Genomic DNA, 18,386 nt, shown 5'->3' with positions numbered 1-18,386 from the left:
ACAACTGGAACGGCCCATGTGTACACTCTTTTGAGTTGAACCACAGTGCTTGAAAATATTTATTTTTTTGATTGAATACTTTAACAACAGTTTGCAAAAAAAAAGCACAGGTACAGTTTCATAAAGATAACCCAAGCAAGCCTATGGTTTGTTTCCATTGGGATCCCATTGGGATCCATGTGTATTAAATTCATCGAAACATTTAAAGACGAACAATAATATGCAAAAACATATAAACGAGTAATCAAAAGGAAAAATATGCACAGTCCTTATTTGTTTTTAACATTGGTGTAGTTGCTTGATCACATGACGGAGTACAGTGAAGCCTCGCCTCCTTGGCGATGGGATTGGTTGATCACATGACAGAGTACACTGAAGTCCCGCCTCCTCAGCCATGGGATTGGTTTTCCATGTAAACTTTAGTCACTTGTTTTCCCGACATCATCACGCCTATATAAACGGACCATTGGACTGGACACTGGACAGTGATACATTCAGCTTGTCGCCGTAAAAACAGAAGGTAAATAAAAATGAAATAAATCTCTTCTCTTTTTATTTGTACTACATTGTTATTACGGGTGTTATCCAGGGGTTTTAGAGGTTGATATGCTAATACTAAAGCTAGCGTTAGCTTTCCAAAGACGGAGTATCATCGCCGTGTCTGTCATGTGACACTGGACCAGTTAGGTTGTGTGTTTGTGTGTATGTTTACAATCCCCGTTTATATTGTCACTCCTTTGTTAACTCAAAAAAGCTAAAATACACAACAACTCGGTGGGGATTTGGCACAGAAAGATATGAAAATGTTGTCGTGAATTGTTCTAAGAGATAACTTGTCAGTTGTTGTTGTTTGTCATTGTCACCCACTTACAGTAAGGAAATAACACTGAAAGAGGGAATGTTTTCTCCCATCGTTGCCCTGCTGGGCCTGAGCCTGGCTGCTGCATTCCCCTCACAGTCACAGCAGACAGACAAGGGGAAGAACTGGGTAGTGATTGTAGCTGGCTCCAATGGCTGGTACAACTACAGGCACCAGGTAAATCAACTTGGCCAGTGGTGGAAAAAGTACTCGCATGTTTTACTTTAAGTGCAAATATCAAAACTGCACTGTAGAAATACCCTGTAAGTACAAGTTCGGAATTCAAAATGTACTTGAGTAATCGTACTTAAAGTACCAAAAGCAGAAAGTACTCATTATGCAGAAGGGTTTCAAAATGTATAAAAAATATTTTGAAAATAGCCGATCTACAAGCTCACAATGTGTGGCATCGCGACGCATTGTGAGCTCTAGATCGCTATTTTCAAATAGCCAAAGTTTAAAAAGGGTTAATGTGTGTTTTGTAATAGTAATCCCAATCTACAAGGTAACTAGTAACTAAAGTTTTAGGGGATAAAAGTACAATATTTGCCTCTTAGGTGTAGTGGAGTAGAAGTAAAAGTATTGAAAATTGGAAATACTCCAGTAAAGTAAAAGTACCTCAACATTGTACTTAGTTACTTTACACCACTGAACTTGGCATATGCAACTAGCTGCCACAATGTCACCTTATCAAGTGAGAACAGTACATAAGAGAGTCATTTCCCACATTTTGATAATATTACCTCTTGCATAAATGTAGACCACTTCAGTCAGTGGTTGCACACCCTTACAGAACAGAATCAGAACCTTTCTAGACACAATCAAGATCAGTTTTATTTGCTGTATTGATATGTATGATCGGGTGACACTTGTGAACATGTAATAACAGTAGGCACACAGACAAATATGAAAATGAAATATCTAAAGTGCATCTACAGCTACAGAAAATAGGCACAGAAGTTGATTATAATGAATGACTTGACTCCCTCCCAGGCCGACGCTTGCCATGCCTATCAGATCGTCCATAAGAATGGCATTCCTGATGAGCAGATTGTGGTCATGATGTACGACGACCTGGCAAACAGTGAAGAGTGAGTTAAATTTTCCTTTGTACTTAACAAATCCTCATAGACTTGATGTTTTTCAATTCTCTGTGCAGGTCCTCCATTGCCTACATACCGTACGTAATACACTGCCGTTGAGGTCTATAGAAAATGTCATAACTCATGACAACACTGCTCAAATCTCATGACTCTTGAGAGAGTGCAGACTGCATGAATTCATATAGAACATTGGTTGATTGCTATTGCATTATTTAGCGGATGATTTAACTTGGTGAAAATAATAGAAAAAGTCAGCTTAAGTTACAGCAATCATCAATATTACTAGAGGTCCCTGAAAACCAATCCAACATTCCCTATATGCATGGGTTGAATGCTTTAGTTTAATTACATTCTTTAATACAGTGTGTGTGTTAAGTGTTCCTGGTGTCCTGATGACTCCCATTGGCAGCATTACTAAGACTAACAGAGAGATCTAAACTGAGCTTGAGCTATGGCTGTAGACTAGAGTCACAAGGAACTGATTTTGCTATCCCTTCTAGACTTCATATCGGGAGTTATGTTGCTCAGGGCAAAACTTAGCAGCAGGGCAGTGGTGTGTTAACATCTATAAACATCAGTTGAGCTAACTTTATTCACAAAGTATGCTAAATGTACAATACAGGCATTTGTATTGCTTGAAAGTTGTGAACGTTTCCACAGTACAGTATATACTGACACATGGTATAAGGACAACACAACCTCACATACTGAGCAACTCATACAAGTAAACGTTAGGGCTGGGAAATGTATCGATATGAGCCAATATCGTGAGAAGACTACATTCATTGTCTTGGATTTTGTCTTGGATCGTATGGTGTTCCTCTCTGTGGTTGACAACAGGACACAACAAGTTGCTGTGTGGTCTACTTTCATTTTAAGATAGGACAGGGAAGCTGTCGGATTAATTTTGGGCTAGTATCAATGATGATTGTTGTAATAGCAATCATGTTTGACTGGACTGGACTCTCCTATCATTTACTGTTCAAATCTACTTACAGTTTTAATAAAGAGAATATTAGGGCTAATGTTTATTCTTTTGTTGCACTTGGTCTTTTTTGTTGAATCCATGTTTGAGATTTCTTAAGGTTAAATATTAGCCCATTTGTCAATCTGTTGTGACTGTGAGCCCCTTTATCTATCAAGAAGACTTCAGTCAATAAGGACATAGATAAGAGGTCATATTTTCACCTTCAGGTAGCTTATTTCCTGGAATGGCAGGTGCCCTTGTTTTTATTTATACTGAATGTTTTGTTCAGTGAGTTAAAATATAATCATATTACCTTAACATAATGTAAGTCCTGAATAACATGATGGAATAATGTTGATAAACCAGAAATTGGTTAATTGATCATTCTTATTTGAAAGACAAATTACATGTGATCAAACGCAGACAGGAATTTCTAAATGTCAATACTACTGGTTATACTTGTGTTTTTTGTGGGTGGCTTACTGGCTTTTAAGCTTTGACTGCAGTGCATTCTACCACTTTTTACCTGGCATCCCTATTCTGGCCATATAAAACAATGTCCAAAAATTGTGAGCTTGTAGATCTGCTATTTATTTGTTATTCATCGTGCGATGAAGTCGACTACAGGTTGTGCTGTGGCTCCACCAGTTGGTAAAAGGAAGCAGACCATCACCCTATATCGCATGCTACATGATGATGTCATGAGTTTGAATTTGGCTCATAAACGGGTAGATGTTACCGTAGCTCTCTATCCTGTCTTTGAATATATATATATTTAAAAAAACATACTGTGAAATTATTATTACAAGGAGGGAAGTTTACATTTGTCTTGGCGATTATGAAAACACAGTGACACGGACTGTTGGAAGGTTCTTGGCATCAATATGGAATATGGGAAGTGCCTCCATAGTAAAAGAGAGGTGATGCATTTCCTTTACTCTCTTCACTGTCTGTCACCTGACTGGTGAATCATTAACCGTTGTCATTGTGTTCATGCTTTGTCAGCTGACTTTCACTTCCCTTGAAAAACTTGAATCATATTTTTGTTTGCAGCAACCCCACACCAGGAGTCGTAATCAACAGGCCAAATGGTACAGATGTTTACAAGGGAGTTCCCAAAGACTACACTGGGGATGTGAGTACTTCAGTGCAAATAGTGTACATCCACATACTGTAGTTAGCACAAGTGCAAGCGAATCACAGCACTACATTAAAATGATTTTCCATTTGCTAGGTTGATTTCAATATTTTAAAACTCCACTACCTTGTTTTGTTTCTCTCTCTTGTTTGTGTTAATGGTGCCCTGAAAGGCTGTGACTCCTGAAAACTTCCTGGCAGTGCTGAAAGGTGACTCTCAAAATGTTAAAGGAGGCTCTGGGAGAGTGCTGAATAGGTAAGTGAGGAGGAAAAGTCAATGGGAAAACTGAAAAGTCAATGGGTTTATTGTGAAAACGGGGCTTGCCTTTGGAAAAGGTTGATTATCTCCTATATCAGGAAATGGTTGAATGCAACGTGTCTGAAGAATATCATCTATCATCTTGCTGGTTTATCAGGTTGTTCACGGTTTCCTATTTATTCCTTTTCTTGGCAGCGGCCCCAACGATCATGTGTTTGTTTATTTCACTGATCATGGCGCCCCTGGAATCCTGGCTTTCCCTAATGATGATGTAAGCATTTTCATATTTTTTACTTCCTGCTTTGGTCAGTGTTGTTCCCTGACCTTTCCACACAGAAAGAATCACCCAATTCTTACCCATAAATCTAAAGCAGAGTGTAAATACTGTTGTTTTCAAGTTGGTTTGCACTTTTAACAACTTGTGACAAGATTTGAGGAAGTGTTTAGTAATTGAGTCACATGTTCAATACCTCAACAGGCTCTGTACATAACTGTAGTCCCGGTTTCCTATGAAATTATATATTTTAGGTTAATTACCTAGCTAGCACAGATCCTATGTGTCAAAATGTCCTTAAGCAAGACACAGAACGTCCCCGCTGCGCCTACCTGCTCCAGGTGTCACTTCTGACTGCCCCTCTGCTCCACTGCGTGTGTCCATGGGAAATTGTGATTGAGTGACCTGACTGAAAGGCTTTTCGCTCTTTCTCCCCAGCTTCATGTTAAAGACTTCATGGACACCATAAACTACATGCATGAAAACAAGAAGTACAAAAAGGTAAGAAAGTCTATTTTGGGCATGTTATTATAGCCACATTTTCCAAATATTAACATAAGAAATGTAGAAAATAGCCCCACAACATGTCAAAATGTGAACGTTGTGAGCTTGTAGAGCTTGTTCAACAATAATTTAGATTTTCTTCTTGTATAAATAGGGCGTAAGTGGTTAAACATTAGACCTATTACAATACTGATGGCATAGTTACTGTAGATATCAAGCCAATCATGTGATTGCTGGAGTGCATGCGAGTTCTTGCTGAAAGGTGATGGCGTCACCTCACTAAACTTGTTTTCCTACTCACCCACCCCTTTCCTCCTGCACACACATGCACAGATGGTGTTCTACATTGAAGCATGTGAGTCCGGATCGATGATGACCCGCCTGCCTGCTGACATTGATGGTGAGTTGCACTTCACCTAGTCACAATCACTTCCCAGAAGAAAACAAAACGTAGTGATAACGAAGTCAATAAAACAATCAACTGCAGTCTGCTAGGGCTGCACAAGTGATAATAATTTTGGCATCCCACAATTAAATTAACATGATCTGCCAATATTTACATTTCAAATGTGTGCCCCACTCATAGAACACAGGCATGCAGTGATTATTTAATTATTGATTCCCCCAAATCTTACACTATAATGTAGGAGATTCCCGCACACATTCACAGTGATGTACGTAAATAATATGATCAGCAATGTGAATGTGGAAGAGCTGGCTTGGAAGCGCTGTCTTGAGTCTTCTGTGCGCTGTCCCTCTCTCTCTCTTCTACCTGTACAAGGCTACTAGCCCCCCTCCCCCTCCACTGGCTAATGCTTATTTGTACTTCATCAATGATGTTGTCGTGCACTGCAAATAGCATATGCATATCTACAATCTTGCGACACATTATGAGCTTGTAGATCAGCAATTTTCCGCACATTGCACAGCAAATATATCGGTTAAAAATGTCTGGAGCTGTGTGTTTACTAGCCGATGTCGCAAATTGAGTTTTTTTCACATCCATCATGCAAGTACAATGAATGCACTGAAAAACTTTTATTGCTTCTTATTTTGCTTATTTTGCTTCTTTGCACTGAGATGAATAAAAACCTAGTATGCAAAGATGTGCTCATTTTAACCCTCATGATCTTAACTAAGCTCTACCCCAACTTTAAAAGTGCATCCTACCATGATTGTCTTTGTCATTTGGTGTTGAATTTGCCACCACTGTAAAAAAAAAAAAAAAAAAAAATCTTTTTTTACTTTTACCTTTTCATATTGACATTATGTTCAGACAATAAATAGTCATGTGAATAAGGAATGAACAGAAGAAAGAAAATGCCATCTAAGTCAGTCATTTTTGTGGCACTCGCAAGTCAATCTTGCGCCAATGCAAGCTAATTTGACATTGTTTACAATTTATGTTATTACTGTATATTACACAGTGACTCATCTGTTAATATGATTGAATGACAGAACTGGCAGCAATGCCTGTATGTACAGTACCAATTAAACAAAGAAATGACAGTATTTTGTTTCTCTAGTATACCTTCAGAAACAGCTGACAGTCAATATTGGCTGACCTAGGTACCTTCCTTGCTGCTATACTTGCTTTTAGAAAACCTAGTCATTACTAGTCGCTCAGAAATGCATGTGCATCAAAAACTATAACTGAATCACCCACCCCTCACCTTTATTTATATAGCATGTTTAAAGACAGCAGCGTTGACCCAAAATGCTTATCAAACGGGGCAGATGACAAACCAAAAATATGATGACCATAATAAAATCAAGTCTAAAATGCAACACCAACTCTCTTCCTTTTACAGTGTATGCCACCACTGCTGCCAATGCTCATGAATCTTCTTATGCCTGCTACTATGATGAGGAGAGGGACACTTACCTGGGAGATGTGTACAGCATCAAATGGATGGAAGACTCTGATGTGGTGCGTCAACTTGTCCAGTGTATTACCCGCACCAATACAACAGATAATACTACACATATTGACACACATGAAACTCCTGAGACATGGGCCTTTTGAAGCCTTCAGATCATATCATTGTGTAGTTATACTGGTCTTAACACTTGAAAATGTGTCTATTTTGGGGCGAAAGTTTCCTCCAGAATAGCGATGCTAGGGTTCAAGTGATTGAATTTCTGATGGGTTTGTGTTTCACTCTTTGCTTACAGGAGGACCTGACAAAGGAAACCCTAATCAAGCAGTTTAAGATTGTGAAGAGCCACACCAACACCAGCCACGTCCAGCAGTTTGGAAACAAGGTCAGGAAAGAAATGTTTATTGATGAAAAGAGGAATTTCTTTCTGTTTTCCTACTTCCTTTAAACAGCCACCAAGATACTCTTGATATACTGTATGTCTAAAGTGTTGGTCCTGTATCAGTCAGGGGTGGGATGATGGACGATGAAAAAGCGTTCGGCGATCAATGGAATCTATCAGCGATCTGCATGTTTCTGTCCATGTCAGGGCATTTTTTTGTGAGGGAAATGGTGCTTTAATTGCATTTAACATTTGTAGTAACATTTGTTATATCTTTATATAGCAAAATTACGTCATTGCGGGGAAAACACAATTCCTTACCGAAGTTAAGGAAAATCTGCTGGCAGTTCCTGGCTATTATTTTTCTTTACAATAGCTTTAACCAATTGAATCATCTCTAGCATCTCTATTCTTGACATGTCATAAGAGGCGAACATTCGGCTCAAATGGCAGATCTATAAGCATGGCCAGATCGGCTATTTACGGCAAAGAGATTTGGTGTAGATGGAAAAAAGGAGTGAGCCATGGTGGACCCCGGGCAACTTAGTATATAGGGTGTAAGTGGTTCATGTGCTTACTTTGTAGACTCTGGCCCATATGAAAGTGATGGAGTTCCAGGGTAACAGCTTGGGAGGTGCCCAGCCAGCTGAACCAATGACCTTGCAGCCGGTGGGGAACGATGACGTCATCCCCAGCCCTGATGTGCCCCTGGCCATCCTCAAGAGGAAGATGATGGCCTCCAACGACATCAATACTGTAAGAGGGCTGCTTATGGAGATCAGCACCCACCTTAAGGTAAATGGAGAATTACGTGTGTTGTTTTATTTAGCCCTGCTAGTGGTGGTGGGGCTCTAGTGAGAGGGAGTGAGGAACAGATGGGGAGAGAGAGAGAGAAAGTGTGTGTGTGTGTGTGTGTGTGTGTGTGTGTGTGTGTGTGTGTGTGTGTGTGTGTGTGTGTGTGTGTGTGTGTGTGTGTGTGTGTGTGTGTGTGTGTGTGTGTGTGTGTGTGTGTGTGTGTGTGTGTGTGTGTGTGTGTGTGTGTGTGTGTGTGCCCTGGTGTTGGCAGCACGACGGTGAAGCTCCGGTGAACGCCAATGTTGTTTGTATAACTACTAACAACCACACCCGTTGTAACTACCACCGTTAATGTAGTGGGTGCAGATTTGAGATGCATTTGCAAAGAACACTGCACTCAATGAGGACATCATCACATTCACTGTAAAAGCCAGACTACAAGTCCTTCCCACCAGACTCAACCTTTCCATATGGTTTCCCACCAGTCAAGTTCCTCATTGTCTGCACCACACCACAGAACAGATCACTGAAACACTGTCACACATCTTGAATGGCCGTTATGCATACAAAGGGATGTACATTGCACGCCACGATAGAATAGTGGAACTCATCGCAAAGGACATATCAAAAAATCATGCACCCTCAGTGAGAATGTACAAACATTCCCGTGTCATTTCATCCATGTTTCATCTCTGTGATAACCCAGACATATTTACATCTTTGACAGCTAATACACCAGATGTTGTTGTGGTTGATGAAGAGTCCAGAGAGGTGTTTGTATTAGAGATAGCCTGCACCTTTGACCTTAGCCTAGAGGAAGCCTTTATGACCAAGGTCATTAAATACCAACCACTTCTACATACCATCTCAGAGCTGGGCTATAGGTGCAGACTATTTGTTTTCATATTTGGCAGCCTAGGACATACCCACAGACTGGTTGTTAGAGGGTTCCAACAACTTGGGATGCCCAAAAAGGAGGCAAAAAGGCTGGCAAAGTATTGTTCTATTTCTGCTATAATTGGCAGCCGTCACATATGGCGGAGACGCTGTTACTTATACCCATAGAGAAACTGAGTGACATGCTTATTGTATCATGAAGACGTATTCCATGATTTTGTGATGTAATCTCACTGCACCTTTACTATTTGTGTCCTTGTATACTCTCCTTTGTGTGGACATAAATAAATGGTTAAAATGTGTGTGTGTGCGCGCGCGTGTCTGTGCGGCTGTAAATGTCAGTCATCTAAGCCTAGAACATTTCACAATTAGTTGTCATTGTTAAGTTGCTATATAGATAAAATGAATCTTGTTTAGGTGAGGGAGATGCTGGCAGAGACTATGCACAGAGTGGTGGCGAGGGTGACTGGCGATAAACTCAAGGCTCAGAAGCTTGTCAACGACAGACTGGAGCTCTCCCAGGATGAGTGCTACAAATCTGCTGTCACCTACTACAAGCACAACTGCTTCAACTGGCACAAAATGGAGGTATAGCAGCAACATTTTTTAATTTGCACAACATTCATATTCTCATATCATCAATCATGTTCAGAGGTCCTTTGCCATCTACTGTCTGTCTCAGTGGGCCTGTATTCATGTTCATGTTCCACTGTGGTGTGACAGCACAATTAACATTAATATAGAAAATCTAAATAAATACTGCAAGACTTGAGAAGGATTTAGGCTATCTGACATATACTGTACAAAACCCTTTAAGTCTCTAGGCAGAGCATTGCATTTAGGTTTCATTTTTAGCTGATGGTTAAGCAAATGACTGCTGTTGCTGATCGTTTTTTGTTGAATCGAGAAGCAGGTGTTTCGATTTATTCGAGCCCTCAAGCGCTATTTATAGTATGGGTCTTACCAGCAATGTCATTTCTTGTACAGATCGGTTTCTTGTGGACATTCCCCCTGCTCTCAAAAAAAAACTTTCCACCCACAGAAACAAAGAAAAAAAAAGAAAAATGTAAAATGAGAAGGAAGAAAAGGAGAAGAAATATTGCAGAATGAATTTGATGATAGTTGACACAAATTTGAAAAATGTACATAAATGACTCGGCTTACAATTAATGTGCTACTCCTCCTTTATTTTGGAGGTGCTCTCTCTCTGGTCCAATACTCTGTTTACACCTCTGATACTTTGATACTGTACTATCGAGACGTTATCTGTTATGGATATATGCTGGATGAGGCTTTCAATACCCATGAGCTGTGCCGTAGGTCTGCAGTCTTGGTAATGCCAGTTGACTGAGATTATTATTTATTATTATTATTTTTCATCTATAAAATAACAGAGCATACAGACAGCTCTGCTACGGTAGGCAATCTTTACTTGGTATTTATGTGTAACTTGGGTTAGGTGTGTAATATTCATAGTCAAGCTCATCAATGCTCTCTGTGCGAGGGATTGAAGGTTGGTGATTTTACTCGGGTACCCTGGAAGTTAGTAAGTGTTTTTTACCTGCAGCTCATCATTGTGGGAGGATGAGCATAGGTGCACGGGGTGCACTGGGATTGGGGGGAGGTTTTCTCTTTTACTTCTTTCTCTTTTTCTTTCTATAGTATGGGTCTTCTTAACTATAATATTCAAATTCAGGAAGGAACTTTACTTGTTCAGTCAGATAACTCACAAATAGATTGAGAACATTAATAGCTTGAGAACATTTTATTTATAAAAGTAAGTGTGAATATTATATTTGACCTTGGCGTTCAGGCTCTGCTATACATTACTCCCTGCTCAGCACATTAGACAACTTTAAAATTTAAGAGCAGGGAGATCTACATCTATAACAAAGCCCCAGGGGAAAACAGAACCCTTAGGGAAAGCAGACTCTACTGGTGATGCTGGGGTGGTGGTGGGAGCAAATAAAGTGCATACAATGTTCAGTGGCACTGACAGAGAGAAGTACAATGAATGAGGTGAGCTTATATAAACCGCCAATTTGGTCAGCTGCTTGACACGTCACATACATTACCCGCATGTAAACCTCTCGATTGTATCTGCCTCAACTAGCAGAGGCTATGCATCATTTGTGGATGATACTTTTCATTTTGGAGCAGAATCCAATCTGTCAGTCTTATATGATACTGAAACTACTATTTTCCAAGACATGCAGATTAAATAATAGGTATTGATATCAATGAATGACATGACGTCAATAACATACATACTTTATGCTGATGAATGAAAGTCAATTAGCGTGTTACTCAAAACATGGCTTCAATTTAGGTATTTTTCAAAGACGTTATTACCATGGGCAAGGTACAATTCCCTCTCTGTAAATGCCTGACATTTAAATCAGCCCAATACAACAGGGGGAAATCCAAGTTATCTTCCTATCATTTGTACTTTTCTTTTAAGCAAAAATTACTGTAATTGACTGTGGCATGTTGTATGGGACTTGTGATGTTGTTAAAACATAGGGCTATAATCTTGTGTTTCAGTATGAGTATGCACTGAGGCACCTCTACGCTCTGGTCAACCTGTGTGAGGGAGGATACTCCATTGACAGGTACTGTGCGTGCATGAATGCATGTGTTTTCATTGCCTTCTTTTTAGTAAAAGCACAAAACACATATTTCTTTCTAGTTACTTTATTTTAATCAGCAATAGAAAACATAAATTCCCCATGTATTCCTCTTAAAGCCTTTCATCTCAAGTTCAATTGTTTCTACTTAATTGGCCATTGCGAAAACTAATCATTTCAATTAAATGTTCTCTCTCTCCCCAGCATTCAGAAGGCCATGGACTATGTGTGCGAGTAAAATGGACCTCAGAAAGTCTCAGACTGGATGGCTTGAGAAAATGTGACTTCTCATTGCACTGCTAAAGAATCAAGCTGACACAGAGTTGATGTTTGTGTTTTTTTTTTTTTTCCCCATCAGCACACTATAACACTTATTTTCTTAACTTGTGATCTTTTTTTATTATTTTACTGAGCGATTTTAAAGACCCGTTTTATGATGAATTGCACTATGTCACTGTGAAAGTTGCTGTCTGTGGATGAATGTTTTACTGCTTTACTTGATTTTTATAAGATCTTTTGTCGCTGTCGGGTGAAAACCCTGAATTCCAAAACGTTCCATTTTATCATAATTTTTTAAAATGTGAAAATAGCCAATCTACAAGCTTTTAGATAGTTTATTTTAACTACTTTTGTGTGACACTCTTGTATGATCTTAGAAGAGCATTAATTTATGAGAAGAAAAAACGAAATATGGAGATACAAGGTTTCTGTCCGACAGCGACGATATACTGTAGCTTTAGAGAAGAAAGTACATCTATGCAGAGATGTTCTTTTCGCTGTGTGGTCCGGAGCCTGCATGATTGACATACCACCAAATGTTTGCTGTACTGAAGGGACCTTTAAATAAATTCTGGACTGCACAAACAATGATGAAAATGATTCTTAATTAGGCGCTCATCTGCTAAATGACATTATGGAGCCGTTATTCACCCTGGTGAAGACAGCTCTTGCCAAAAAATAAACCGCAGCAGACGAGTGACTTTTATTGAGACATTATTGTAAATTATGAGAAACTATGTTTCGGGCCACAGGGCAAGGATGAACAATACCGAACACAATCAAGGGATCTCACTACGATGCAAACAAAGAGGATATCCACCAGGTGAGTAGTAGATTAAATCTATTAAACCGAAATTCTCAAACGCCACACAAGGACCATGTGGTCGTGCTCGATGTAGTTTCACTTGAGATGTAGACTTAATGATTTTTGACACCCCCCATGCTGTAAAACCCCACAAAAGTATTTTATTAGATTTGTACACTCTTAAGGATTTTACTGAGTAAAGGGTTTCTTGCATTAGATTTTATTCATCAGCCCGCCATTTCTGTTGCACTAATAGATAACTAGAAAAGTGTGCTCCTCGGAGCACACGTCTCCCTCCGCCAGGCCTTTTTGGCTACCCAGGGCCTGCGAACTTTGGTCATAGCCACTTGGAATGGGATCTGAAAAGATCCCAATTATACAGTACATCTTGATCACATGACCCCAAAGATAAGTGAGTACCGATTTGTTTGAGTTTTGGACAAAATCTTGGAATTTGACTTAGGAGTAGTAGCAAAAGGTGTGTTTTGAAGAAAACTGTACGACCTACAGTTCAAATTATAGGCAAACTACACTGTAAAATCCCCAGTGCTTATTTAACAAATGGACCCGAATGGTCCATTTTTACACTCAGAGTTACATACCCGCAATGGTCCATTTGGACTGCTTGTGGTCCCCAGACCAGATGTTGGGAACCAGTGCACCTTTCTATGGCGGCATCGGGCGACACCATCCATGTTTGTTGATTTCAGGTTGCCATGGTTTCCAAAGCTAGTCTGGTGCTGCTGCATATTTGGGCAAAACTGACAACATTTTTGGTGATGCAAGATTTGGGCAGCACTGTATAAAAGAGACACCGAGTATAGCAAGTAGTCCTAGCCATACTCAGTTTCCCAGGATCATATCATGGGGCTCATAATTTCGTCCCTGTTCTTAAAGCTTTTCGGAAAGACGCAGATGAGCATACTTATGCTTGGTTTGGATGCTGCTGGAAAAACCACCATCCTTTACAAAATGAAGCTTGGACAAATTATTAAGGCCATCCCAACCATTGGTTTTAACGTGGAGACAGTAGAGTACAAGAACATCTGCTTCACTGTGTGGGATGTGGGTGGTCAGGCCAAAATCCGACCTCTCTGGAGACAATACTTTCAGAACACACATGGTCTTATCTATGTTGTGGACAGCAACGACAGAGATAGAGTAGAAGAGTCTGCGGAGGAACTGGTCAGATTGTTGCAAGAGGGTGGCCTAAGTCAGGCAGTGCTGCTTGTATTCGCTAACAAACAGGACTTGCCTAATGCTATGCCAGTGAACGAACTATCATACAAGTTGGGCCTGCAGAGCTGTCGCAACAGAACATGGTACATCCAGGCTACCTGTGCTACCCAAGGCAAAGGTTTATATGAGGGACTGGACTGGCTATCCAATGAGCTGACAAAAAGAAAGCACTAGAGAGGAAGAGGACAAAGGAGAAGGGCCGGAGCTATGGGTTATTTGAACGATGCAAAAATGCAAACCTTTTTCCTTTTTATGTCATTGCATCTAAGGGGTGAGCCATCTAGAACAGTGTTCGTCTGCATTGTCCCTTTGTGTCTGTCCGTTGACAGTTAATCTTGAAACCATTACACCGATCAGCGCCAGATTTCTTGTGCACGTTGGCGCGCACAAGGCCTGTTTAGGAAATAAATCCATGAATATTTTTCATATTTGTGAATTGATCATCCCCGATCCACCATCACTAATCCATATTTGGGCCAATCTAATGTTGTCAGTAGGACATTAGATTCACAGGTATGCCATGATGTTATTGGACCTGTCTTGTTTTATAAATTGTACAAGTTTCTTTGATAGAACACATAGTCAATCATGGAGTTTGGGCTCAGTTCCAAAGTATTTTTTCAATTCCCTTTGATTCTGTGTGTTGTTCTCGCAGCTGTTTCTTAGACTTTTTACATAATTTATTCATATCTCCCCACCTTCCTCACCAATAAAAATGTTTACATTTGCATAGCTTATCATCAAGACAGGCTCTAATAAAGGTGTGGCTCCCATATGGATCTCGAAGGTACTTCCCTGACCTACTGGTCAGGAAAATAAATGTGGTACTGATCATTCCAGTGGTTTGAGAGATTAGCCCTGAACAAACAGACATACAACACACCTGTTCTAGGCTCGCCTCTTGCAGTGCCATGCTGTAAAAACAAAACAAGACAGTGTATGCTTTCATGTGGATCTCCGACTTCATGAGGCTACTCTATGATGTCATCTATGACATATTTGGGCATGGTTTCGGCCCAATCCAATCCGCATTCACTTTTATTATAAAATATATAAATGTTGGAGGCCAGTCTATATGATGTCAGTACTATGACATCATATTGATGACATCAGGGATCTCCATATATGGGCATAAAAGGGATTCAGACAGATAGATACAAAGATCTCCATATATGCCCATATACTGTATGGGCATATCGGTCGTATCGGCAGTCCTGGACAACGGCCGATTTCTGAAGATGTTAATAGTTTTATTGCCAACATTAAAAGCATGGTCTCAACAATCCTTCTATAAATGCAAAATCTCTGTCTGTCCGTCTGAGTGGGTCTGTAGTTCATGTATCACGGGAACCGTTTGACTCGGCGTGCAGCCGCCAACAACCTGAGGGAGTACTGTGCTCTGCGCCGAGTTGGTGGAATCGGTGAGTGTCCTGAACCGTCGATCTGACCGATACGCCCATAGGCATATACCTGCATGGACATCCGGTTGTCCAATCTGACCGATATGCCCTTACCGATCAACTTCAAACGCGACGAGTGCATCTCGGCGGACCCGAGGGAGTGATGCGCCAAGTGGCAAGTCGGTCGGATCAGTGGATCTCACAACAATTCATGATAAAACCGCAAATGCCTATATATGGAGTACCCTGATGTCATCAATTTGATGTCGTGTTTGATGACACAAGATTCTGTTTAAAAGAGACTTGTTCAACGGAAAATCACTCGTAGTTTTTGGTTAGTTTGCAATAATATCTTTATATAGAAGCAACGTATACGCTCAAAGCATTATTGCCAAAATGGCAACACCTATGGATGTTGATATGCCAAGTGGCACGAACAGCAGAGTCAGCAAGAAACCTTTTGAAGTGAAGAAGTGGAATTCTGTGGCATTGTGGTCCTGGGACATTGTAGTGGACAACTGTGCTATCTGCCGCAATCACATCATGGATCTTTGTATTGAGTGCCAGGCCAACCAAGGCTCTAACACAAATGAGGAGTGCAAAGTTGCCTGGGGTGTTTGCAATCACGCTTTCCACTTCCACTGTATTTCTCGCTGGTTGAAGACCAGACAGGTGTGCCCTCTAGACAACAGGGAATGGGAGTTTCAGAAGTATGGAAACTAAGAAGGTCTTTGAAGATCTAAAGAACATGACTCGGATCCTGACGCAACATCTAGACGAAGCTAACAACCAAATCGAAGTTCTAACACGACTCAGGATTCAAGTTGATCAGGACTGCAGAATAAGTTTATGAAAACCGAATTAAAGAAGATCAATGGCTATGCAATGAGGCGGAAGAGACCAGCATCCCTTGAGTGTACTCGGTGTCCACAGAGCTGGTTCGAGCATGCATCTCGTTTCAGCATCTTCCAGGCTTCAATGAATTGTGGGAGAGTGCCAGGAGGGAATGCCTGGATATGGGGGGCTGTTTTTCTTTTCCTCCTGCTCTTACTCTACCTCTATCCTCTCTGTTCTCACCAAAACTACAACATGATGGAGCGTGCATGAAATTTTTAATTTCACCCACCTTACACCTGTAAACCAGTGATGTGACAAAAAAAGTTGATTCTGATTCTCACTTGCTGTTGTGAATGAGGAACTGAAGACGAAATGGTAAGAAACGATGAAGGAAGACAACTTTATATGGCCAACTGATCATAACCTGCGCTGCACCCCAATCGAACATGATGTTACTGGCTCCCAAAGGAACCCAACAACAAAACCCCAAATGAGACGAAACCGATTCCGGACAAACTGTGTCAAACTGTGCAAGGAACCTGATAAGAAAAATCCTACCGGCAAACAGCTGCAGGGCTTGATGACATTTCCTGTTTTTTTTTTAAGTACACCTTCACAAATGTCTCCTTAGTATTGCCATAGTTTCCAAGCCAAAAAAGCCACATCTCTACAAAGTTGCCTCAAGGGTCTGCAGTCAGGCTTTCCACTTCCACTTGTCTCGCCGGGTGCAGACCACAAGTGACAGGTGACCAATTCTGAACCTTTTTAATTTCAAGGACCCCCAATTTGATATGCATTAGGTCATAGACATTTAATATGCTTTTTTTAAATCTCTGGGACCCTAATCTGCATGCACTATAAGATTTAACTCTGAGAGTGTAGAAATGGATCTATAAGGGTCCAATTGGTTCCATTTGCCGGACTCGACGTTGAGAAACGCTCTTGTCTAGACAATAGAGAATGGGAGTTTCAGAAGTATGGAAACACTGTGGACCACTTGACCTTCTCAGTGTCTTGACCCCTATTGCTTTCCCCTCTGTGTTATTTCATACCCTACATTTGGTGATGATTGTTTTAGGTTAGCTTGAAAATGCTTTTTTTTTTTTAGATAACTTTGCAATCTCTTTGTGATGGATGAAGCTATCAAGGTAGTTGAAGATCTAAAGAATAACTCAGGTTCTGACTCACAGTATGAAAGAGAGTGCTCAACATTTGGATGTTCCTCGCTGGTCTCTGCAAGGAATTTCTTGTGCGAAACACTTGTGATTTTTTTTGTCTTTAAGGAAAAGTGATGTGTTCTCTGGCTCCTTTATACTTAGTATTGACTAGGCTAGTCTTTAACTCATGGTGTCTCCTTTTTGTTCTTAACGGTTAACTCTACCGTCTTAACTCTGCCTCCAGTTGCACAGGCTTTTTCCACACTTCCAAAGTGAACACACAACCACTTAGTTGTCGACTTGGCGAGTTCAGCACCTTAATGACCACATTCAGTGTCTTGGAATCGATACAGTTCCTTTTATCTTTGCCTTAGCCACACCAAACCTATTCCTACATTTTAACATTAATGCTTAAATAAATACATTTCATCCCAAACTCCATGTGGTAGTACACCACTATCTGGTGTCCAAAATGATTCACTACAACTATTGTAACAACAGAAAAAACGATTTATTAAAATCAAGTTCTTAGGTGACCTTATCATGAGTAGATCATATCTATGTTTTTGCATATCCTAAATAACTAGACAGAAATCGTCAGTTTTGACACTGTTTCGCACTGCAAAGTTTGAACTGACAAGGAGTACTAAAGACAACTAGCTATGATATATTCCATCACTAAGGGGACACTAAATGTTACTGCTACAAGTGCACCCTGGTACAACTCCCAAAATAATTGTCACTGATAAATAAGTAAACTCTTTAATAACCTTGGTAAGTTTGCTACATAATGTATGAGATTACAAAATTCAGACCGCAGGACATGGAATATTTGGCCATGTTGTTCTGCAAAATGCTTCAATCTCCACTGGGACTGTAGACTTGCATCTGTCTACTGTCTTTCTTTCCCTCCCAGGCAATTTGCTAAATTTGTAGGTATGTGTTTAGGTGCTAAATGTGTCAAATATACTGTACTGTGAACCAA

The 18,386-nt window shown here is 40.3% G+C and overlaps 3 protein-coding genes across 3 annotated transcripts; all 3 read left to right on the top strand.

The window, feature by feature from the left end:
* The first annotated feature begins 384 nt into the window (after window positions 1-384).
* On the top strand, window positions 385-12,986 carry lgmn (legumain). The gene is made up of 14 exons (XM_084045830.1): window positions 385-520; window positions 874-1,036; window positions 1,853-1,950; window positions 3,983-4,064; window positions 4,240-4,322; window positions 4,521-4,596; window positions 5,038-5,100; window positions 5,437-5,503; window positions 6,915-7,033; window positions 7,279-7,368; window positions 7,951-8,160; window positions 9,475-9,645; window positions 11,602-11,669; window positions 11,889-12,986. The coding sequence occupies exons 2-14, from the start codon at window positions 899-901 to the stop codon at window positions 11,920-11,922; spliced, it is 1,299 nt and encodes a 432-aa protein (XP_083901956.1). The 5' UTR covers window positions 385-520; window positions 874-898; the 3' UTR covers window positions 11,923-12,986.
* Window positions 12,987-13,632: 646 nt separating this feature from the next.
* LOC311036025 (ADP-ribosylation factor 4-like) lies at window positions 13,633-14,181 on the top strand (the record flags this gene model as incomplete). The annotated part of the gene is made up of 1 exon (XM_084044550.1): window positions 13,633-14,181. One exon carries the CDS (start codon window positions 13,633-13,635, stop codon window positions 14,179-14,181), a length of 549 nt encoding a protein of 182 aa, XP_083900676.1.
* A 1,622-nt stretch (window positions 14,182-15,803) lies between these two features.
* Window positions 15,804-16,130, top strand: LOC311036024 (E3 ubiquitin-protein ligase RBX1-like; the record flags this gene model as incomplete). The annotated part of the gene is made up of 1 exon (XM_084044549.1): window positions 15,804-16,130. One exon carries the CDS (start codon window positions 15,804-15,806, stop codon window positions 16,128-16,130), a length of 327 nt encoding a protein of 108 aa, XP_083900675.1.
* Window positions 16,131-18,386: the final 2,256 nt, after the last annotated feature.

The sequence above is a fragment of the Gymnoscopelus microlampas genome (genome assembly GCF_963454915.1).
Source record: "Gymnoscopelus microlampas genome assembly, chromosome: 20".
In the NCBI taxonomy this organism is placed as follows: Eukaryota; Metazoa; Chordata; class Actinopteri; order Myctophiformes; family Myctophidae; genus Gymnoscopelus; species Gymnoscopelus microlampas.
The sequence above is the reverse complement of the archived record's forward strand: the minus strand, read 5'-3'. Positions and strand labels throughout refer to the sequence as shown.

Excerpts from the sequence above, each read along its gene's own strand:
- lgmn (XM_084045830.1), top strand. The coding sequence starts at position 899 with ATGTTTTCTCCCATCGTTGCCCTGCTGGGCCTGAGCCTGGCTGCTGCA. Across the intron at positions 4,597-5,037 it reads TGGCTTTCCCTAATGATGAT|CTTCATGTTAAAGACTTCAT; the intron begins GTAAGCATTTTC and ends CTTTCTCCCCAG. Across the intron at positions 8,161-9,474 it reads AGATCAGCACCCACCTTAAG|GTGAGGGAGATGCTGGCAGA; the intron begins GTAAATGGAGAA and ends AATCTTGTTTAG.